Source organism: Herpailurus yagouaroundi, unplaced genomic scaffold (assembly GCF_014898765.1).
Source record: "Herpailurus yagouaroundi ecotype Mexico unplaced genomic scaffold, PumYag 140, whole genome shotgun sequence".
NCBI classification, from domain to species: Eukaryota; Metazoa; Chordata; class Mammalia; order Carnivora; family Felidae; genus Herpailurus; species Herpailurus yagouaroundi.
In genome coordinates, this window is record NW_024412395.1 from 43,405,968 (window position 1) to 43,430,352 (window position 24,385).

At 36.0% G+C, this 24,385-nt stretch overlaps 1 protein-coding gene across 7 annotated transcripts in view; it reads left to right on the plus strand.

Annotated features, from left to right (window-relative positions):
• The window catches only part of SLC4A10 (solute carrier family 4 member 10), a 297,084-nt gene that overhangs the window by 101,938 nt on the left and 170,761 nt on the right, over positions 1-24,385 (plus strand). For all 7 annotated transcript variants that reach the window (XM_040475187.1, XM_040475186.1, XM_040475188.1 and 4 more), the window contains exon 2: positions 6,516-6,597. In XM_040475187.1, coding sequence (XP_040331121.1) covers positions 6,516-6,597 — 82 coding nt within the window. The remainder of the gene's footprint in view (positions 1-6,515; positions 6,598-24,385) is intronic.

Here is a 24,385-nt window from a genome sequence, read left to right on the forward strand (position 1 = left end):
TTTTTTTTTTTCCTTCCCCTCCCCCATGGGTTCCTGTTAAGTTTCTCAGGATCCACATAAGAGTGAAACCATATGGTATCTGTCTTTCTCTGTATGGCTTATTTCACTTAGCATCACACTCTCCAGTTCCATCCACGTTGCTACAAAAGGCCATATTTCATTTTTTCTCATTGCCACGTAGTATTCCATCGTGTATATAAACCACAATTTCTTTATCCATTCATCAGTTGATGGACATTTAGGCTCTTTCAATCATTTGGCTATTGTTGAGAGTGCTGCTATGAACATTGGGGTACAAGTGCCCCTATGCATCAGTACTCCTGTGTCCCTTGGATAAATTCCTAGCAGTGCTATTGCTGGGTCATAGGGTAGGTCTATTTTTAATTTTCTGAGGAACCTCCACACTGCTTTCCAGAGCGGCTGCACCAATTTGCATTCCCACCAACAGTGCAAGAGGGTTCCTGTTTCTCCACATCCTCTCCAGCATCTAGAGTCTCCTGATTTGTTCATTTTGGCCACTCTGACTGGCGTGAAGTGATACCTGAGTGTGGTTTTGATTTGTATTTCCCTGATAAGGAGCGACGCTGAACATCTTTTCATGTGCCTGTTGGCCATCCGGATGTCTTCTTTAGAGAAGTGTCTATTCATGTTTTCTGCCCATTTCTTCACTGGGTTATTTGCTTTTCGGGTGTGGAGTTTGGTGAGCTCTTTATAGATTTTGGATACTAGCCCTTTGTCCGATATGTCATTTGCAAATATCTTTTCCCATTCCGTTGGTTGCCTTTTCGTTTTGTTGGTTGTTTCCTTTGCTGTGCAGAAGCTTTTTATCTTCATAAGGTCCCAGTAATTCACTTTTGCTTTTAATTCCCTTGCCTTTGGGGATGTGTCGAGTAAGAGATTGCTACAGCTGAGGTCAGAGAGGTCTTTTCCTGCTTTCTCCTCTAGGGTTTTGATGGTTTCCTGTCTCACATTCAGGTCCTTTATCCATTTTGAGTTTATTTTTGTGAATGGTGTGAGAAAGTGGTCTAGTTTCAATCTTCTGCATGTTGCTGTCCAGTTCTCCCAGCACCATTTGTTAAAGAGACTGTCTTTTTTCCATTGGATGTTCTTTCCTGCTTTGTCAAAGATGAGTTGGCCATACGTTTGTGGGTCTAGTTCTGGGGTTTCTATTCTATTCCATTGGTCTATGTGTCTGTTTTTGTGCCATAAATAACATTTTTTGAGAACTTGGTGAGCAAATTCAAGACCAACAGATTATAATGGCTAATGTTGGAGAAATTACTGCCTGTGTTCTCTTCTAGAATTTCTATGTTTTCATGTCTCACATTTAGATCTTTAATCCATTTTCAATTTATTTTTGTGTGTAGTGTTAAAAGGTGGTCCAGTTTCATTCTTTTGCATGTAGCTGTTCAGTTTTCCCAGCCCCATTTATTGAAAGATAGGTTGCTTTAAAAAAATTAATGTGATAAATAGTCCAGGGAAGAATAATGAAATGAAAATGAACTGCTCTGTCTTTTATTAACTCATTCTCAAATGAGATGAGAATTATCAAAAGGACATGAAAAGTTTGAGTTGTTCTGCTCATGGGATTAACTGTTAGATTTTGATAAATTAGAAAAGTTTCTGTGGATATTGTGCTCAAGAGTTATGGTAAATCAGGAAAAAATGCATTTTTGTACACTCATAGAGAGCTTAATGATATTTACAAACAATTATAGAAGAAATTGTTGATATTTTTTCCTAAATATTTTAACACCTAAATGTGCTAGCCCATGTTAATTGCTCTTTCATGAGAGACTGTACTGGTTCAAGGTCACTTCAAATATGAGAGCTGAGCTAGAAAGCTCTTTTTTCCGTTATTGCTCTCTAGTAATTGTTCAGTAAAAATAATAACAGCAAACTATTCCCTTTAAAGACTTTCTTTGGAGGTAGAAATATTCCCAATTGACATTATATACATTTGGATTCAACACAAGTGTATTGAGACACTTCTAACATTAAGGTTTAGAAGTAATCAAATTGTAGAAAGTTATAAAATGTATTTGGTTATGTCAGTTATATGATGTTTGCTCTTAAAATAGTTGAATACAGGGGCGCCTGGGTGGCGCAGTCGGTTAAGCGTCCGACTTCAGCCAGGTCACGATCTCGCGGTCCGTGAGTTCGAGCCCCGCGTCAGGCTCTGGGCTGATGGCTCGGAGCCTGGAGCCTGTTTCCGATTCTGTGTCTCCCTCTCTCTCTGCCCCTCCCCCGTTCATGCTCTGTCTCTCTCTGTCCCAAAAATAAATAAACGTTGAAAAAAAAAATTTAAAAAAAAATAGTTGAATACAAATTCAGTTTAGTCATAAGCAGAGTTTAACTGGAGAGGATCTTAGATAATACTATTCCTTCTTTCTTGGGAAGGCATGGAGAAAAGTACTTAAGTGGAACTAGGAAAAGCAAACCATTACTCTCGTTGGGAAAAAAATGAAAATAGTTCATCAAAAGATATATATGTAATTACATCATGTGTCCCTACACTTAACATGACAGAAACTTCAAAAATTAAAATATTGATTTGAAAAATATAGTATTGCTATTTGTTCATTTAGTTAGAGGCCTATATAAATGGATTTAAGATGTGATTTCTGTGTGAACTAATTGCTGTTACTCTGTCCCAGGGTCATAGTCTATCCCAGTGTTTTTCAAATAACAGGTCATAACTCATTTTTTAAAAAGTTTATTTATTTATTTTGGGAGAGAGAGAGAAAGAGAGAGTGCAAACAGGGAGGGGCAGAGAGAGAAGAAGAGAGAGAACCTTAAGCAGGTTCCACGTTGTCAGCCAGAGCCGACGAGGGGCTCAAACTCACGAATAGCGAGGCCCTGACCTGAGCTGAAATCAAGAGTCGGACCCTTAACCGACTGAGCCATCCAGGCATCCGTACCACTAATTTTTAAGTACTGAAATAAATTTAATGGGTAATGACTAGTATTTTTAAATGAAACAGAATATCCTGGAATAGAAAATATCATACCACATTGTTTATAGTAAGGGTAAATGTTGGTTTGTGAAACTTTGTTTTGATAACATATATATGAATATGTGACTGTGTTGAATATATATTTCTCACTATGGGTCATGCCCCCCACCCCCAAATTTTAAAACATTGTCTTATACTATATACTGGAATAAATGTTTACCCAATAGTGTAGCAAGGGTAAATTGTATTGAGAGGCAATGCAATAGATTTATGTGTTTTCTCTTGGTGCTAGACTTTGTTCTAAGTAAGTAAATACATATGGATATTAGGGTACATTAATGTATTTGATGTTCAGCAAATCTAAAAAGGGTAGCAATACAAAATTAATTAGAAATGTTCTTACTGGTGTATTTGGGATTACCACACAGTCTGGTGCCCAGTGTCACATGTCCCTGCATTGTCTTCATTCATCACACCCTTGCTTACTTGCTCTTGGTCATAGGGAGGAAGGGGAGTACTCTGTTAAAAAGTCTTCAGTAATATTGAAATAATCTTTTGAACTATCTCCACAGTGGAGGAATTTCACTATATGTATTAGTATTAAGTTGTATCTTGGGAATTTTCAACCTAAAAGATCAGACATTTGACATTTGATGTTTCTATGGTCTATCTGGAGAGTATTTAAAGTTCTATGAAACTGCAAAATGAGTCACTTACATTGAGTTACGTTCATATTCTAGCTTCAAGTTCTTTTCTTTCCATCAATGAAACGTTAAAATTAGGGCACTTCAGCTTGTAATTCACATTGTAATTAAATAACCAATTATTTCCTATTTATATTCCACTTCTACGTCTGCAAAATTTTATTTTATCTCAATATCCCAACATTAACTGTTCAGTAGAATTATCTTTTGTACGTGAATAGTATATGTAATGTATATAAGTAAGGAGAAAACTGCTTTGTATAAGTTGAAAATTGATTCAGGCCCTGAAATAAGAATTGTATATTTTATATACAGGGGGAAATATCTGTATAAAACTTCCCATTATGCAATTGTTTTAAAAGGCTGCCACTGTAATATATGGCAGAATAATGCTTCTTCTGACCTCTGAACACGGATGCATGACTTAGCTTTTGGCATTCTTCCTAACACCCTGGAGGGCAGAGATATATTCCAATGTGACATATATTTGAATATGTCTTGTACAGAGGATAAATGCAATTTGTAAACATATGAGGAACACATTCTAGAGAGGCTGAAATTTGCATTTGTCTAGTTCAGGAAAATTATATAAATATATAAGTCTTTAGTTTTTCTATTACTATTTTGCTCAAACCAACATATTTTTAAAACTTTGCCAAATACAGTAACAGTAGGCTCTGAATCATATCAATTTTCGTGTTTTCCTTCATTTGTAGTATAGGTTTCTTTCGCTCTGATTTCAGGCACTGCCCTTACCTGTCTCAGCCCATGTTGTCTGAAAGACACAGGACTACAGGCTATAAAACATGTTTTTCTACTGTGTGTCTTGCTGCGTGTGAAGCATAGGAGTGCTGATCTTTCTACGTTGAATAGGTCCTTAGTCTGTAATCCTACAGTTTACAATACTGATTTCTAAAACATGGAGGCCAAATCTTTATCAAGGTTATGCATGGGAATTTAAAGCTTTCGAAGAAGAAACAGAAATCTTTAATTTTTTCTAATAGTCATATACTAGGACAGGCTTAGAAATACATGTTGGAAGATTTATTCATCTTTAGCCTACCTTTTCGTTTTCTTTCCTTTCCCTTCCTACCTTTTTTCCTTTGTGTTCAATGTTCACTTTTAAAGCAATTTTTATACAGATATTCACAATCAAATAAAATGTGGAAATAATCTTTCACTTCATTCACTATTTTGTATTTTGTTCATTCCTGCATGGTTTAATGGGTTATACTTTCCCCTCCCCCCATTATTTCATTGAATACCAAATCAGTGAGTATATTGTTTTCAGCGTATGTACACTGCTCAGAAGAGAGAACCTCCATCCAGCCATTCTAAATAAGTAAAAGAAACTCCCCCAAAACAAAAAAAAAAAACAAAACAAAAACCCCAAAATACAAAAAACCTTCTCTCTCTATATATAGAGACTGTGTAGAGAAAGTGCAATGTATAGGATAATAATTAAAAGTTGAGTTTGAATAAAATGCATTAGACTGAAGCAAAGTAATTAGAGTTGTAGTTTACCTAATAATTGCTGGTAATTGCTTTCAAGACATTAGATCCCCCAACCCCATTTTATTTTATTTTTTAATTTTTTTTCAATATATGAAATTTATTGTCAAATTGGTTTCAATACAACACCCAGTGCTCGTCCCAAAAGGTGCCCTCCTCAATACCCATCACCCACCCTCCCCTCCCCCAACCCCATTTTATTTTATTTTATTTATTTATTTTTTTAATTTTTTTTTTCAACGTTTATTTATTTTTGGGACAGAGAGAGACAGAGCATGAACGGGGGAGGGGCAGAGAGAGAGGAAGACACAGAATCGGAAACAGGCTCCAGGCTCTGAGCCATCAGCCCAGAGCCCAACGCGGGGCTCGAACTCACGGACCGCGAGATCGTGACCTGGCTGAAGTCGGACGCTTAACCGACTGCGCCACCCAGGCGCCCCCCCCAACCCCATTTTAAATGGCAGTGAAATTATTTCACCTTGCCATAGCATTAGTGGCGTTAATACTAATGATTTCCATATTTTCCTTGTATAGTCCAAATGTCATTCTTGTTAACAAGAATTCTTTATCAGAGATAAAAAAAATGCATGTTACAAAATTGACAGGATAACTGTTTGTTTTCTGTTTTTCATTTCACTAACAAATGATGGCAACTGGAATGTTTGACTACCTTTGATTTCATGGAAAGTCAAATGACATTCTTCTCTGAATATGTGGTTAACTTAATTTTAATCTCCTTTTTAAACTAACACTCAATAATCAAATAGAAAGTTGTTTACATTTGAGTGATTGACTTAAACCCCTAAAATATTGGATTTAAATTATAGTTTATTTTCTGAAATTAAGGGAATTATGGGAATATATGTACACTAGTCCACTTTTATCTGTGATTGACCTGAGGTATACTATGGCCAGGAAGCAGATGATCTGCCTTCTGAGATGCCATCAGAAGGTCAATAGTAGGCTAATGCTATGTCATAGTGCCTACATACATGATTCACCTTGCTTCATCCCATCACATAGGCATTTTATCATATCATGTCATCACAAAAAGGGTAAGTATAGTGCAATAAGATATTCTGAGAGAGAGAGACCATGTTCACATAACTTTTATTATAGGCTATTGTTATAATTGCTCTATTTCATTCTTATTGTTAATCTCTTACTGTGCCTTACTTATAAATTACACTTTATCATAGGTATGTATGCATAACAAAAAACATAGTTTATATAGGGTTTGGTATTAGTGTGATTTCAGGCATCTACAGTGGGTCTTGGAAAGTATCCCTGTGGATAAAGACAAATGAAATGTCATTTGATCTTCTTTCTTCCCATTCTACAGAGAAATGATGAAGAGGCAGTTGTGGATAGAGGTGGAACTCGTTCTATTCTCAAAACACACTTTGAGAAAGAAGATTTAGAAGGTAAGACCCTTTTACCCCCTTGGGATAGTTTTTTTTTATGCTTTATTAAAGTATTTCAAAGAGAAATATGAAGTTTGTCACAATGTGGAGAATTGTAAAAGTAGATATCAGAGTCATGGTGGCGGTGGTGGGTTGTGGATATGATTGCTTTAACGCAGCCTGAAATGCCACCAGGCAGACCTAAAAACAATGAGAAGTATCCATTCATCCAACATATATGTAATGAATCTCTACTATACATATTCCAGACACTGTGTTGTATGCCAGTCTTTCAGTAATTATTGCTTCAGGAATTACTATCAATTGGGGAACGAAGAAAAAAAAAGTTACGACAGTCCGGCACATTAGGTGTTACATGAGGGGGACAATAGGACAGGAAGGGCAGCTAGTCCAGCCTATGTTGTCAGAGTAAGCTGTCACTGAAAGAAAGTTAAAGAAAGCATTCTAGTTTCACTCAGATATATGTGAGAGGTGGAGGCATCAATAGGAAGAAGATCAAATAAGTCAGCAGGGAGATAGTACGGTCTGACAGTTCAGTGGATGGACTCTGAAACCAAACAGCACTGGATTAAATACGAGTTCTGCCCCTTATTTGCTATGAAAACTTCAGCCAGTTAACTTCTCTGCGCCTCAGTTTTCTCAACTGTTAAGATTAGGATAACAATGATTGCACTCTGTGCTAGCAGTGTGGAGCCTGCTTGTGATTCTCTTGCTCTCCCTCTCTCTCTCTGCCCCTCCCCTGCTCACTCTCTCTCTCAAAATAAATAAATAAACGTTTAAACAGAAGATAGGGATAACGGCCAAGATATGGAAGCAACCTTACTATCTATAATACACAAATAGATAAGGAAGAGGTCACACATGTACACATACACACGCACATATGAATATTAGTGATAAAAAAGAATGGGATTGTGCCTTTTGTCATGACATGGATGGACCTAGAGGGTATTATGCCAAATGAATTCAGTCAGACCAATAAAGAATTCTGATATGTGGAATCTAATAAAATAAATAAACAAGCAAACAAAAAACAGAATCAGAACTGTAAGTACAGAGAACAAACCGATGTCTGCAGAGATGGGTGGAGGGATGGGCAAAATGGGTAAAGGGGGTGGTAGACCTATGCTTCCAATTATGGAATAAGTCACAGGAATAAAAGGTGCAGAATAGAATAGGGAATATAGTCAATGATATCGTCACAGTGTTGTATGGTGACAGATGGTAGGTATAGGTGTGAACATAGCATAATGTATAAATTTGTCCAATCACTATGTTATACACTACTGAAACTCATGTAACATGGTGTGTCAACTATACTCAAATTTAAAAAATATAAAATTTAAAAAATAAAGTAAGGGTAACATTAGAATATATGTCATAAAGTTCTTATGAGAATTAAGGGAAAAATACTTAGAATAGTGCCTGGCATAAGATTTACATTAAGTCTTGATAGTTATTACTACACCACAATTTTTTTTCAAAGGATTTTTGTTTGTTTGTTTTTAATTTACATCCAAATTAGTTAGCATGTAGTGCAGCAATGATTTCAGGAGTAGATTCTTTAGTGCCCCTTACCCATTTAGCCCATCCCCCCCTCCTACAACCCCTCTTGTAACCCTCAGTTTGTTCTCCATATTTATGAGTCTCTTCTGTTTTGTCCGCCTCCCTATTTATATATTATTTTTGTTTCCTTTCCCTTATGTTCATCTGTTTTGTCTCTTAAAGTCCTCATATGAGTGAAGTCATATGATTGTTGTCTTTCTCTGCCTAATTTCACTTAGCATAATACCCTCCAGTTCCATCCACGTAGTTGCAAATGGCAAGATTTCATTCTTTTTGATTGCCAATACTCCATTGTATATATATACACCACATTTTCTTTATCCATTCATCCACCGATGGACATTTGGGCTTTTTCCATACTTTGGCTATTGTTGATAGTGCTGCTATAAACATGGGGGTGCATGTGTCCCTTTGAAACAGCACACCTGTAAAAAAAAGAAAAAAAAGAAACAGCACACCTGTATCCCTTGGATAAATGCCTAGTGGTGCAATTGCTGGGTCATAGGGTAGTTCTAATTTTAGTTTTTTTAAGGAATCTTCATACTGTTTTCCGGAGTGGCTGCACCAGCTTGCGTTCCCACCAACAGTGCAAAAGAGATCCTCTTTCTCCGCATTCTCGCCAACATCTGTTGTTGCCTGAGTTGTTAATGTGAGCCATTCTGACAGGTGTGAGGTGGTATCTTATTGTGGTTTTGATTTTACACCACAATTTAATGTACACTCCTTATTACTTCATTTTCATTTTTAACCAGAAATTATTATTAGTGAGACACAGGTATATGATATTTTTCATCTTTTGGTTAAAAAAGTAATCTTAAGTAAAAATAATCAGAGATAATTCTTAATAATCCACCACAGCTGAGAAGTAAGTGATATTCCTCCTAGGAATTGTCAGGTAACTAAATTACAATGGAATTCATAGTTCTTAGATCTTATATTTAGCTACAACAATTGAATAACAGGAGAATTGATATAATATTTAGAGTAAACTTTCAGCAAGTATACCTACTCAGTGCCTGACATTTTGTGTGGTGCACAGAAAATATGCAGGTCTGGGAAGGTTATACTTCCTGAGTGGGTGTAGTGATTTGCTATGCAATCTATTTTCATTACACAAATTGAAGGGAGCACAAACTTGAAAAATCTAAATTGATAAAGGATAATATAAAGATAATTTCTCCTTGGATTTGAAATGCCATTATATTACATTTTTTCCCCAGTAGAATATTTACCAGCTACTAATGTCCTGTCATGAATTAAACTACACTTGTATTCACTAAGCACATTTAAGAAAACTCAGTAAAGCAAGAAGTTGCCCTAAAAGTATACTCATTGCAGGAAAAAACCATCTTGGGTTTAAAGATTGTGATAATCTACACACAGATAATTGAAAGTTAACAGTTTAATAATTTATAAAAATTGCAGTGACATACTGGGGCGCCGTGGGTGGCTTAGTCGGTTGAGCTTTCAACTTCGGCTCACGTCATGATCCCATGGCTCGGGAGTTCAAGCCCCACTCCAGGCTCTGTGCTGACAGCTCAGAGTCTGGAGCCTGCTTCGGATTCTGTGTCTCATGGGCCTCTGTCTCTGTCCTCCCCCACTTGTGCTCTCTCTCTCTCTCTCTCTCACACAAATGAATAAACATTAAAAAAAAAAACAATTAAAAAAATTGCAGTGACATACTGAATGTTCCCTTTGAATGGAAAATACATACTACAAAAACAGAATTTAATACGTTTATTTTAATTATTTTATCAATGTGTATTATATACATATTTTCTTACTTGGCATGGTATTCAGGACAGTGTGATTAAGAGATTTCTGATTGGTGAACACAACTGGATAAGTCAGATTTTCTTCTCTTTACTGATATCTATAGTGGCCATTTTAATCCCAGAAGAGAATAATTGTGGCTAAGTCACTGGTGATTAAAATTAACATCACAGAGTGTAAATGTAACATTACATTTTAGAATCTTGAAATAAAATAGAAAAAACTTACTTATTTTGACTTTCTAAATATTTGTTCTGCTCCCAGACCATACTAAGTAGATAGACATCCTACCATCTGAGGGTGCTATACAGGATTCTGCTGTGATGCACACAAAGAATCAATAGATCTATCAATGGTTCCCAGACTGATTATTCTGAATTAGAAAATAATGCAGGTATAGTGTGTTGGATGTCATGGTTCAGGAAAAATCGACTGGCAGCATAATATAAAATGGGTAAGGGGAGAGTGCCAGTTATAAAGATAGCATTGCTGCAGGTAATGTGGGTAGTAGTTTCTCCTTTGGTGTAATTAAAGAAAACGGCCAGAGCTCCACATTTTAAGAGCTTCTTCAGCGGGGCGCCTGGGTGGCTCAGTCGATTAAGCGTCCAACTTTGGCTCAGGTCATGATCTCACAGCTGTTGCGTTCGAGCCCCGCTTCGGACTCAGTGATGATGCTCAGAGCTTGGAGTCCATTTCAGATTCTGTGTCTCCCTCTCTCTCTGTCCCTTCCCCTCTCGTGCTCTCTGTCTCTGTCTCTGTTTCTCTCAAAAATAAATAAACATTAAAAAAAGAACTTCTTTAGTAATGTAGATAAAACACAAATAGATATTTATTTTAAATAAAATCGAGTTTGGAATTACTATTGAAGAAAAACACACAGTTTATAAACTCTTCATTCAATTAAGATTTTAAATTTGAAAATTAGTGTTTATAGGATTTATATGTATGTAAGAGTTATTAATAGCTAATAGAATTACCAGTATAACGTAACATCCTGTGCACAGCTTGTAGAAATGCCAGGTGGTTAAAAATATCTATAAAGTCTCAGGTGAAATATGTTTAATGGAAATGATCACTTGACCATATTAGCAGCTTGGTATAGTATATTAGCTAATGTATTCACATATATCATACATTTTGATGAATGTTATGTCAAATGTATAATTTCTCCCTTCAAATATGTTTTTGTTTTATGTGTATCTTGTACCATTTTTCCTCTCGTTTCCTATTACCTAGAATCAAGAGCATACAATTTTATTAGATTCTGTTCACCTCCTGTTTTTCTACATCAGACAGTAAATTCTTTGAATCTATCTTCGGGGTGTCTCTTCTCATTTCTTCTTTTTCACTCCCACTGCCACTGCTCTTTTTCTTTCCCTCTCTGTATGCTGGGTGCTCTCCTTCCCACAATCCACCCTCCTTAAAACTGCTAGTGTTCTTTCTAAGCTTATTTCTGATTCCAGTAGCAAAATGTAGTGAGCAGCAACTGATTCCCTGTAATTAGACCAAATCAGGATTGCAGGTAGAGCAAAAATTGTTGGGGTTTACCAGTTTTTATTTTTGGTCTCCCACATCCATGTGAGATTAGTACTGTACAAAGTATCAGGTTACATAAGGGGCGCCTGGGTGGCGCAGTCGGTTGGGCGTCCGACTTCAGCCAGGTCACGATCTCGTGGTCTGTGAGTTCGAGCCCCGCGTCAGGCTCTGGGTTGATGGCTCAGAGCCTGGAGCCTGTTTCCGATTCTGTGTCTCCCTCTCTCTCTGCCCCTCCCCCGTTCATGCTCTGTCTCTCTCTGTCCCAAAAATAAATAAACGTTGAAAAAAAAAATTAAAAAAAAAAAACCAAAGTATCAGGTTACAAAAGGAGAAATACATTAATATCCTTGAAATTCCTTCTTCTACTTTCCCTTTAATACATGTGTGGTGGACAGATAAAATATACAGTGCTCAGTTATATTTGAATTTTAGATGAGTAATGAGTAACTTTTTAGTATAGGTATGCCATGCAATATGTTTATTTATTGCTCTTTACTTGCCAAATCTGATAACCTTAGTAGTGGATATTACCACGAACACTAACATCCCCTCTTAAGGATTGAGGTGCTTATTTCTCTGGTTGCTGTCGGTGTTGCCTGCTATTGTCCCACAGCTGAATTCTTCCCCAGAAATTACCTTCCCCTGAAAGTAACTGTTTCTTGCTGAGGCAGCCACCTCCCCTGTGGCATCTTGCATTCAATGAACCATCAGTGAAGGAGTATAAAGGCCTAGCCCCTTTGCTTCAGTTTCTTTCAACTCTGAAGGGTGGTCTCAGCTTCAAAGCTCCTTCTGGAATCAATGAAGGCCTTTACTGCAACTGTACCATAATTAAACTTCTTCCTTACCAAATGCTGCTGCCCATAGTTCTGCAAGGGTGTTATATCTGACAGTTTTCCTCAATAACCTCCCTGAACACAAATCTCTGTCTCAGAGTCTGTTGCTGAGGAACCTGACTCACTCATTCATCATTTTCCTGCTCCCTGAACAGTACCAAGAGACATATATACTTGGTAATTAGCAGGACCTTCACATTGGTGTCTTTGTGGGGCTAAGAACAGTTGTAGTGGGTGAGAAGGGCTCTCAAACCACTTGTCTTGGCCATGAGAGTAAATGAAAATCAGCATTGCATGCGATACTGGATGGAAATGGCAGAGATTAGTGCCATCTTTGCAGAAATTGTCAAATCATAGAGGACAGTTGTGGATGATTACAGACTCAGCCAAATGGTGGCATCAATTGCCACTGCTTTGTCAGAAATGGAATCTTCTTAGAGCAGGTTAACATGACCTCAGGCATGTGGTATACAACTATTGATGGGGAAAGTGCATTTGTATCTATTACTATCAAGAAGGATTACCAGAAGTAAACATACCCTTGGAAAGTATAACAATATACATTTATGGTCTTGCTCCAGGGCTGTGTTAAATCTCCTACCAATTGTCATAAGAGAGTCCAAAAAGACTTGAACTGAGTGGATTTTCTGCAAAACATTTAAGTTGTTTCACTATACTGAACACATGAACATGAAGTGGCAAGTATGTTGGAGGCCTTGATAAGATAGATGGGTTCCAGGAGTGCCTGGGTGGCTCAGTCGTTCAAGCATATGACTCTGGGTTTCCGATCAGGTCTTGATCTCATGGGTTCATGAGTTCAAGTGCCACATCGGGCTTTGCTTTGATAGTGTGGAGCCTGCTTGGGATTCTCTCTCTCTCTCTCTCTCTCTCTCTCTCTCTCTCTCTGTGCCCTTCCCCATCTCTGTCTCTGTCTCTCTCTCAAAATAAATAAACATAAAAAAACCCAGATGGGTTTCAGATCCTGTTTACTTGTGAATCTGTTAAAGGGATAGTATGAGAGTGCCAACACTGTACTGAGTCTGAAACTCTATGATGGATGGATAGATAGGTCTGGTCAGTTTCCACAGGCCCAATAAAAATAACCAAGTGCCCCTTCAGTTACCCTTACTCACGTAGATTCTCTCTTCATTGTCTACCCTCGTCCCACTTTTTCACAATTGATGCCTGTACTTTTTAAAGAATTTAATAATTTTTTTCAGATATGACCATGTTATATCTTCTGCAGGCATAAGAATAAATTAATGGCAACTGTCATATGTCCTAGTAATAACTAGATGATAATAAAGATAAGAAAATTTAGTAAAGATGACATGCTATTATTTTATTAATTTTGACTGAACAGATTGATTTCCAATCAGGGCAACTGGGTTGTTTTTTGCCAATTTTTTAAAAAATGCTTCTTTTGTGCTAAAGAAATCATGATATGTAATTTACCATCTAACCATTTCTAAGTATACAGTTCAGTAGTGTTAAGTATATTCACATTGTTGCGTAACCAATCTTCAAAACTTTTTCATCTTGGAAAGTGGAAACTCTATACACATTAAGCAACTCCACATTTGCTCCCTACCCTATCCTGGAGCAAGCACCATTCTATCTTCTATTTCTGTGAATTTGGATACTCTAGATCCCTTATGTAAGTGAAGTCATGCAGTATTTGTCTTTGTGACTAGTTTATTTCATAGCATAATGTCCTCAAGGTTTACCCATGTTGTAGCATGTATAGACTTCCTTTCCTTTTTAAGGCTAAATAATACTCCATTGTATGTATATACTACATTTTGTTTATCCATTCATCTGTTGATCAAATGATTGCTTTCATCTCATGGCTATGGTGAAGGGCACTGTTATGAGCATGGGAATGCAAATATTTCTTTGAAATCTACCTTCAGTACTTATGAATATATAGCCATAAGTGGGATTGCTGGGTCATACAGTCATTCCAGTTTTTAGTTTTTAGAAGAACTGCCATATTGTTTTCCATAGCAATTCATAATTTTACATTCCCATCAAGAGTGCACAAGGGTTCCAATTTCTCCACATCCTTGCCAATACTTGTGATTTTCTCAGATGTAGGGTTTTTTTTAATGTTTATTTATTTTTGAGAGTGACAGAGAGCACAAGCAGGGGAGGGGCAGAGAGAGAGACAGAGAACAGAGAGAGAGAGAGAAAGAGAGAGAGAGAGAGAGAGAGAGAGAGAGAGAGAGAGAGAGTGTCAGCAGGGACGGGCAGAGAGAGATGGAGACATAGAATCCAAAGCAGGCTTCATGCTCTGAGCTGTCAGCACAGAGCCTGATGTGGGGCTTAAAATCACAGACTGCGAGATCATCACCTGAGCCGAAGTCAGATCCACACAGGTGCCCCGTCCCTACTTGTGATTTTCTCTTTGGTTATTTGTTTTTGATAGAAGCCATCCTAATGGGTGTGAGGTGATATCTCACTGTGGTTTTTGACTTGCATTTTCCTAATAGTTCGTGATATTCAGCATCTTCTCATATGCTTGTTGGCTACTTGTTCATCATCTTTAGAAAAATGATTGTTCAAGTCCTTAGTTCCTTGTTTAATTAGGTGTTTTGTTGTTGAGTTGTATGAATTCTTTATATATTCTAGATATTAACCTCCTATCAGATATATGATTTGGAAATATTTTATCCCATTTCATTGGTTGCCTTTTGACTCTGTTGATTGTGTCCTTTGATACAGAGAAAATTTTAGTTTTTATGTAGTCCAATTTGTCTACTTATTCTTTAGTTGCCTATGCTTTTGGTATCATATCTGGGAAATCCTTGCCAAATCCAATGTCATAAAACTTTTCCCTATATTTCCTTCTAATTTATAGTTTTGGGTCATACATTTAGATCTCTGGTCCATTTTGAGTTAAGTCTGTATATGGTGTAGAATGCTTGCACTTTTACCTTTCATGTTTCTTTGTTGCCTAACATTATAGCTCACATCTCTCCTCACAGGTTAAATATTTCCCCAAATCACTGATATATAAAGAACCTATTTAGTGAGAGACTATTGTTTTCCATATTTTTAGCAAATGTTTCTATTTTTTACAGTCTGAGAACATAGAAGACACAGTAAACCCCAGGAATATTATTCAAGACTTCTGTTTAAAGCCTTTTAGTTTGGCCCAAATTGGTGCCTTCCCATCTCCGCCATTTGCTAGTTATTTCCCTGCACACAGGAATGGAATGCCCACTTTTCCCATCCATTAGTGTTACCTGACTCCTCTGAGAAGAATAATTATTTTCTTCCTTCACACGTCTCTTTCTGAGTTTACATCTTTTTTATATTAATGTTATGTACATTATTTCTTATCTTTCTTTTTTGATTATAAGCTTGTTTAGGGACAAATCATCATCTTACACATATTTACATTCTCCTGTGTTATCTAGCACTTTTTCTTGAATTAGGTAGGTACTTAAAATGTGTTGCATTGAATCTCATTTATATGTCATTCAATAACATATCCCTAATCACATAAGAGTGAATTTATATCATGTAATTAGGTACACAATTAATGTTCATCAAATAATTACCCATGAAATTATTTTACATGTAAATACAGAAGTTTCTGATTATGTTGCACTGCACTGAGATAAATCAATCTAGTTATATTTCAATCTGATTTTCAGGAATTCATAAGTGTAGAACTGTAATGGAAAAATTAAACTTACCTTTAAATCTTGGCCTACAACATTAAATAAAAGAGACATTTTCTTTATCCTTTATTGCTTTTAGCAGACAGTAACATACTTTTAAGTCAAGGATTTAATAAAGAAAAGTATACCCCTATATTGATATTCTTTTGTTCATCCCACTTGAGGAGAAAAATGGTTTACTAGTTTATTTCCTTTGGGGATCACTTACTAGATGGTGCACCCAAAGTGCACCTAGCACAAAATGATCATGCAATATAGTTCTATCAATGGTAGTATCTTCCCACTTTCTTCCTTTCACCCCATTCCTGAGCTCTTATGGTAACTGAAATGGTTTTCTGATTATGATCATCATCATGTCAAAAGTGGTTTCCACCAAAAAACTAAAGATAATGAGTGCAGATCTTGTATTTATGACACAGTATTTTGCAATCAAAGTAAAAAATAATTGAAAAAAAAAGGAAGGCAAGAAAGAGCCAAAATTAGGCCTATGCATTTTATTTCTAAACTTTTCTCTCCAAGAGAAGGAAAAAGTGGATTCTGTTGGGAGAAACCAAGTTTGGCTTCACAAAGACAGAGGTGGGCTTTGAAGGAGGAAGGGTGTTCTGAAGGCAAAGAAGGAAGCATTTGTTATATTCTGGAATAGTTAATATGGTATGGCCAAAGCACTGGAATTTCTGCATGGGGCAAAGAATGACTGTAGATGAAGTTTCAATATTTGCATGAGGTAGTAGACAATGACTTAATTCTTGAAATTACTAAATGAGGAGAGTACTATTGTAATCTCCATTTTACAGTTAAAGAAACTAAAGCACAGAAGACTAATAGGCCAGGCCAAAGGACTAGCAAGTGGTAGAGCAGGGATTCAAAAATCACAAGGGTCTGGGCTTTTCACAACTGTATTGCAGAATTAAAGATAATACTGAGTCTTGTGTTGTAGAGGACTGAATGGGGCAAGGTGATTGGAAGACTTGGGCATACTGACTCATTTGATCATGACTATTTAAAAAAAAGTTAAGATTTTCATGTCCTGTTATAAAGAAATAAAGGATTCAATAACTAATACCCATATCACAATAGTTTTCTGAATAATTTTGCAAAAGTTTGAGTTTTATAGTTAATAAATTCCCATTAGAGAGATTCATTTCCATAAATAAGAGAACCTCTCTCTAACTGAAAACCGGTGAGATCATAACCTCATGTTCTCCTATTTTAAATTCTCGCCTCTGCTGCACCACAAAATGAATAATCTTATTGTTTCCTTATTCCACATGTCTTTTCTTTGAAAAAGGTTCATTTTTCCCTGCCATTATTAGTTGATTAGCTTTTGTGCATTTAGTATTGTTGATATTGGCTCAATGTCAATTAATGGGGCAGTTCTAAGTGGTAGTTGGTTCATTGGTAATGAGTAGTGAAATTAGTTAATTACATAGGACCCATATGAAATTGTACATTTTGCCTGCCAAATACTTTGAATATTTGAGAATGGGAATTAGGCACATAGACTAATACTGAAGAATAGTCAATATTAAATTTCATTTCCTTCTTGAGCCATCTTTGCCACCTGAGCACATTTCATAATGAACTCTTGTATTTTACCATGGGTATCCTAAGAATAAGAAACAAATGAGAGAGTATTGTTTTAAATACTTTTATTTCTAAAATTATCATGTGAGCTATACATCATGTTCCGTATTTCTTCATTTTAGTCATTTCACATAATTTGTGTATGTGACACATCAATATATTTTGATATATATATATAATTTATTCATGATGCTTTACCTATTTGAAGTGAGCAACAACTTGATAGTTATTTATAATCTGTTTTTATGGTATATTGTAATTCCAAGAAAATTTGAAAGATCTTAAAGTATTTTTATAACTTTGGTTATGGTTTATTAGGCCATTTGTAAATAGTTATAGACATGTATTTGCTTGAGGACAGTAACATATATTCTAGTGTGTATATGTAATTATGAAATCCTGCAAATTAATGGTTTCATAATTTCAGGGTCCTGGATATACATTTTGTATCCCTTGCTTAGGATGATAGTTTTTAGGTAGCCGGTCTTAGGATAAAGCCCTTACTGTTAATCACTTTTCATTATTCTTTATAAGTCAAACTGTGTTTAATAATATTTCTACCCATCAAAGGTATGGTATAGCATTTAGGGTATTTGCTTTCTTTTTTTTTTTTTTTTTGGATGGAGGAGGGTATCTGCTTTCTAATGTGACTTAAATATATCATTTGTGAATTGAATAGGACTGTGTGTGTGTGTGTGTGTGTGTGTGTGTGTGTGTGTGTGTGTAACATTTTCAATCACTATTTCAGAGATATAGATGAAAAGAAATTCCTTTTCATTACATTAAATATAATCCTATAAATATTAAAAGAAGGAATTTTACAGCATAGAAAGTATCCCTTTAATCCTTAAATATTTGAATCCTTAAATATTGAAAACTTTGAAGACAGACCACAAATGACCAAAGCTTCTTAATATATACCATATAGGTTTATATTAATATTACCCTTTAGTTTTGCGTTTTCCAGGCATCTGAGACTTAAGGGTATTCATTATTTAGTGACACAGTTTAATAATGAGGGAGTAGGACCATGAAGGTGACATTGTGAAGTAGATCAACTTAGTCTACTTCTTGATTAAATTCTAAATCTCTATGTCAGCTGCTAATCTTTCCCCCTGGTGTGATCCTACTTCAAAGCTCCTCTGTTATGTGTGAGCGTAGCCTCCTCAGGTTGTTGCCTTTCTAGAGGGTCGGTCTCACAGTAGTACACGCGGGGCTAGGCTACCACTCAGGTAGGACCTTTCTAGGGAAGTTGTCCTCATTCACCAATATTTAATTAAGTGCTAATGGCATAGAAGCACCGGGCCATTTTCTATTTCATACCCTGCATTCTCTAAGGAGGTTTAGATACTGGTGCTGGCGATAGGGCACTTCAGTCCTACATCCCTTTGGAAAAAAATGTCACTGGCCACTTTGCACATAAATGTTTACATTAAAATATAAATTGATATAATAATTGAAAGAGGTCATTTTGATTTTTTGGATAATGCACACCTATAATTTAGCAGTACTGGTAGCACTGGAACCTCAATAGAATTAATTTCACTTTGCGTACCAGTATTCTGAGATTATTTTTCTGAATGCTGTCTTATATTTTCTCCAAGGAACCTTTTTACTCCCCATTCTATTTTCCTGCTTTCCTGGCAGCCTACTCGTCCCTACTGCCTTTAGACAGAACTGCTGAAAAGCACAATGAAAAAAATTGGATTCTCTTTGCTTCCTTTCTCTATCATTTCTACCCCTTAATGAGGTTCAGGTGGGATGCCAATAAAGGAAACAAAATAATTGAATTTGTGATTAGAAGAAGGTAAAATTTTAATTTTCTGATGGTAAATTAAGCTTTTGTCTCTGAGACAGGAAGATTATGAATATTCCTTTTGACCACTTTCGAAACTGCTTCTAAATTAGCTTGGGAGCATTTCTAATAAAAGTATTAAAGTCTTATTAACAAAAGGATATCTAATTTCTAGCTAAATTGTTTAAAATATGCCTATGTTATCCTTTGCATAACTCAGTTTTTTCCTTGTAATGATAATTGCCATGATTTAATTAGATGACATAGTGCCAAAGCATTTTATGACATCACAGCTATTAATACAAAATTACAGTGTCAGCAACACCAATGCAGTTGTTAACAGTGATCACAAAAACAAAAGTCATGTTAGTAAGTTGAGACATGGACTGTTTATGTGAATAGCTTATTTCTTAGTGTGTATCCTATTTGACTATTAAAAAGTGCTCTTAATTGCCAACTACAGTGGCTCTCTGTCCTCATCCTTTTTGAATTCTCTGTTGCTTTTAGAACTTTGACAATGCCTTAGCTTTTAGACCTCTCTTCTCTTATCTTTCTTTCCTTGGCTGATACTTTTCTCAGATCCTGTCTTCCTTGGTATTTTTCTATTTTACCCTTTAACCTCTCTTCTTCTGCCTGACATTTCTGTATTTTTTCTTTTTTTTTTTTTTAAATTTTTTTTTCAACGTTTATTTATTTTTGGGACAGAGAGAGACAGAGCATGAATGGGGGAGGGGCAGAGAGAGAGGGAGACACAGAATTGGAAGCAGGCTCCAGGCTCCGAGACATCAGCCCAGAGCCCGACGCGGGGCTCGAACTCACGTACCGGGAGATCGTGACCTGGCTGAAGTCGGACGCTTAACCGACTGCGCCACCCAGGTGCCCCATGTATTTTTTCAAAATAACATTAGTTTTAGTGTTTTAAAAATTATTAAAATAATATGCATTCCATTAGAAATATCCAAGAAATACAATAAGTATAAAGAAGACAAGCAAAACAACAATCCTGAAAATGCACCTCCTAAAAGTAATATATTAATATTCTGAGCAGATTAATAATGGAATTAATATTATGAACAAAACATTAATTATGTGTCATAAACATATACATGATTATAACTAAACTATATATAAGTGGATTTATGGTACCCTTTTAACTTTTAAATTACTCTCTTTTCATTAAAAAACATCAGGGCGCCTGGGTGGCTCAGTCGGCTAAACATCTGACTTCTGCTTGGTCATGATCTCGTGGTTTGTGAGTTTGAGCCCCACATTGGGCTATGTGCTGACAGCTCAGAACCTGGAGCCTGCTTCGGATTCTGTGTCTCCCTCTCTCTCTGCCCCTTCCTCGCTTCACTCTGTATGTGTCTCTCTCAAAAATAAATAAACATTAAAAAAATAAAAAAAAAAACCAAAACATCAGCATCTTTCCATGTTACTATAGATACTATTCTTTTAAATTTCTAATTGGCATTTTATTGCATGGTTATACCATGCTTTATTTTACTAATCCCTTGTCAATGGAAGTTTTGATTTTTTCTCATTTTTGTCTTTTAAACAAAGCAGCTTTGCACATTATTGTATATGTATCTCTGTGCATTTGACCCTCCCTACATAATCTCAGAAATAGATTCACTACCTCAAAAGGTTACTAAATTAAAATTTTGATACAGGTTTAAAAAAATTTTTTTTAATGTTTATTTCTGAAAGACAGGGAGAGACAGAGGGTGAGCAGGGGAGGGGCAGAGAGAGAGATACAGAATCTGAAGCAGGCTCCAGGCTCTGAGCTGTCAGCACAGAGCCGTGGGGCTCAAATTCATGAACTGTGAGATAATGACCTGAGCTGAAGTCAGACGCTTAACCAAGTCACCCAGGTGCCCCTATACATGTTTTTATATTGGCTTCCAGAATGATTATGCTGAAATACACTCCCATTAACATGTGAGAGGTTCCATCTATTTCTTCAAAACTTTGACAATTACAATTCTCATCTATCTTTGAAATGTTTATTTCTCTCCACATTGATTCTTTTTTCCTTCTTACTCTTCATATTTTCCCTGGATGTTTCACTTCCTGGAATATTATTTCCACCAATAGGTGCTGTAGGTGTCTATATGGGCATAACCAAAATGCTTCAGATGTGTCCTGTGGATCTTCATATATTGATTATATCTAACTAGGGTAGACACATTGGAGAAGGTGGATATGACCTCAGGAGAGGTCATCTCATACAAATATTAGTTGAGGAAAATGCTAAGGGAATACTTAAAAAAACATGACTGCTAAATTAAGATATTTGGAAGATTGTTATATAGATGACAAAATATACTATCATTTTAACATGGAAATAGTAGAGTTTCAAATAAGGAAAAAAAACCATATTAAGTTGTTAAAATTGCCCTATTGGCTATGGTTACTTAGCAATATGCTTAGTTTTAGAAATGTTGAGTCCAGTGAGTAGGGCACCTGTTGGGATGAGCCCTGAGTGTTGTATGGAAACCAATTTGACAATAAATTTCATATTAAAAAGAAAAGAAAATAAATAAATGTTGAGTTAACTTCTATTTATTTAGTTTAGTATTAGAAATGTTAACTCCTATTTATTTCACATGTTAAAATGAGAGGTATTTAATCAGACGGTCTCTGAAGAATTTTCCGGTTGTAAATTCTGTGATTTTGAGAGTGAAATTTAGACTATGCTTTAATATATAAATTCCTTGTTAACTTTGCTTAATATTTAAATACCTGGAGGTTTTTAAGTTTTCTGACTGAAAGAAATTTTAAATCTGAAAAGGAATGCTGACTCAATATAAATGAAGGGGTTAGAAATGTCCTATAAGTTATTTAACACCACAGAAACTTATTTTACACCTTTCTTGAGGAAGAAAACAATCCGAAGTGAAGTAATGTACCCTTATTTATCTGATTATACACTTAGTTACTTACTTGAAACTTTGAAAAGTTTTATAAGGAAGTATAAGGTGCTAAGAGAGCATATGCTGGCCTGGCAGTTATATGTTAGACAGATGTGATAGATCTGGTCACATGGTACCCGTAAGAGCTCCTGGAAGCAACAGCAGGAAACCGGCACACAAGTCCTCTCCAAGCCTTTGTGTCACACTTGCTGATGTCCCGGAGGTCCACACTAGTCATCTGGCCAAGCCAAGAGTCAAGGGTTGGAGGAATAGATTTCACCACAGCTGGGAGAAACTGATAAAATATTTGGGGCCATTAGAAAAAATCTACCACATTATCTCTTATTTCTATATAACTATACAGAAAGGCCGTGTTTTTTCATCTTTACTTTCCAATGTTTTGTTTTATTCTTTTGGTTCTATAGTTGAATCCCACCCACTTTCTTCATGGAAACCTTTTTCTTCTCAATGACTCTTCCATTTTCCCAAAGGAGTCTCTCTCTTTGTCCTTAATTACCGTAATTCCCAGAAAGAGCCACTTTCTACATGTGCACATGTCTTTTGGATTAACACAATACAAAACTAAATCTGGAATAGTTTACAGTTTTATATTTTTTGCTCATTTCCTAAGCTATTGCCCTAAAGCAAAGTGGCAGAGCTGTTGAAAAATCATAAATTAATTAAAATGCGTTGGGGAGGTGGAGGGTACCACCTTCTCTTTTGCGTTCATTTTTTAAAGTATCCCAGAACAGATGTTGATTTATTTTCTCCCTCTTCCTTGCAACATAAAACAACAAACATAAATGTTTTAAAACAATGGTGAAATTGCGAGCTTCTGTGATTATAAAAGTACATATTATATCTTTCCCTATTTTGCCTCTGCTCTAGCATGCATCTCACACTATCCCCCCAAAATGCTCCTTGGTTTTTGCACACATTATCCCATTCATCTGCTAATGCAAAACCTACTTATTGTTTACGACTCAAGTTAAGTTCTACCTTCTCCGTGAAACTTTCCTCGATTGTTCAAGTTATTCTTGATTTCGCTCTAATATGAATTCCTACAGCATTTGATGGCTGATACCACATAAGAACATTAGCTTTAATGCAGATTGTAATTGTTTACTGCTTTTTATTTGTATTCTAATTTGTATATTGGCTGCTGTTTTCTTTGTTGGACTTGAGTCCTCACAAAACGGATGGTTATCTTTTAAGTACAGAGATCATATGCTATAAACATTCCTTATTATCCCGTTTCTTGCCTGATTTGAATTCTAGCCTCTCGTAGAGCTCTGGAAACATCCGATATCAAGCTGTTTTACAACCTACCAGAATTGGGAATTCCCTGGCTTTTTTTTTTCTCTTATAAAATATGATATTATTAGGCTTCATTCATTTATTTGACAAATGCTGACCCTTACATGTTGAGGGTTTTTAGGTTCCAAGATGAAAAAATAACACTGCTTGAATCTCAAGATACAAAGTAATTTAGTTGCTTTGTTTTTCTCAAACAGTGTCATAAACTTGTAAAAAGAAGTAGTTGTTTTTTTTTTTTTTTTTAAATATACCACAGTACCTTCTAAACTAGTAAATCCCAGACTATGGCTCTTTTGATGAGTAACATTAGCACCTACAAGATTTCTATTTTTTTTGATAGAATAATCATAGTCATGTGACACTTTGCTTTGTAATCATTACAAATCTAGCCCTGAGATTGGGTGACTGTGACCAGACTGGTTTGATACTTTTTTTTTTTCTCAGTGAAACACTCCAAGAAACAACAGTGCGGGAGCGTCTACATACACACACTCACACCCTCTTGGTCTCTTTTCTTTCTCTCTGTTGCTGTCCCTCAGCAGAGAATTTCTGTTGGATTTAGAATTCTTTGATATATTATGATAAATGATGGCCTGTTGTGTTTTCTGACTCTGTTAGAGTCTCCATGGAATTAAAGATCACATGCTTATTCAGCTTAATGTACTTGACCTTTTCCTATGATACGTCTGAATGGCTGTAGCAACTCAGTAACTATGCACCAGCTGTGTTATATTCATTTCACAGAAAATCACAGTTCTCTTCAAGAGTAGGTAGCTTGACTTC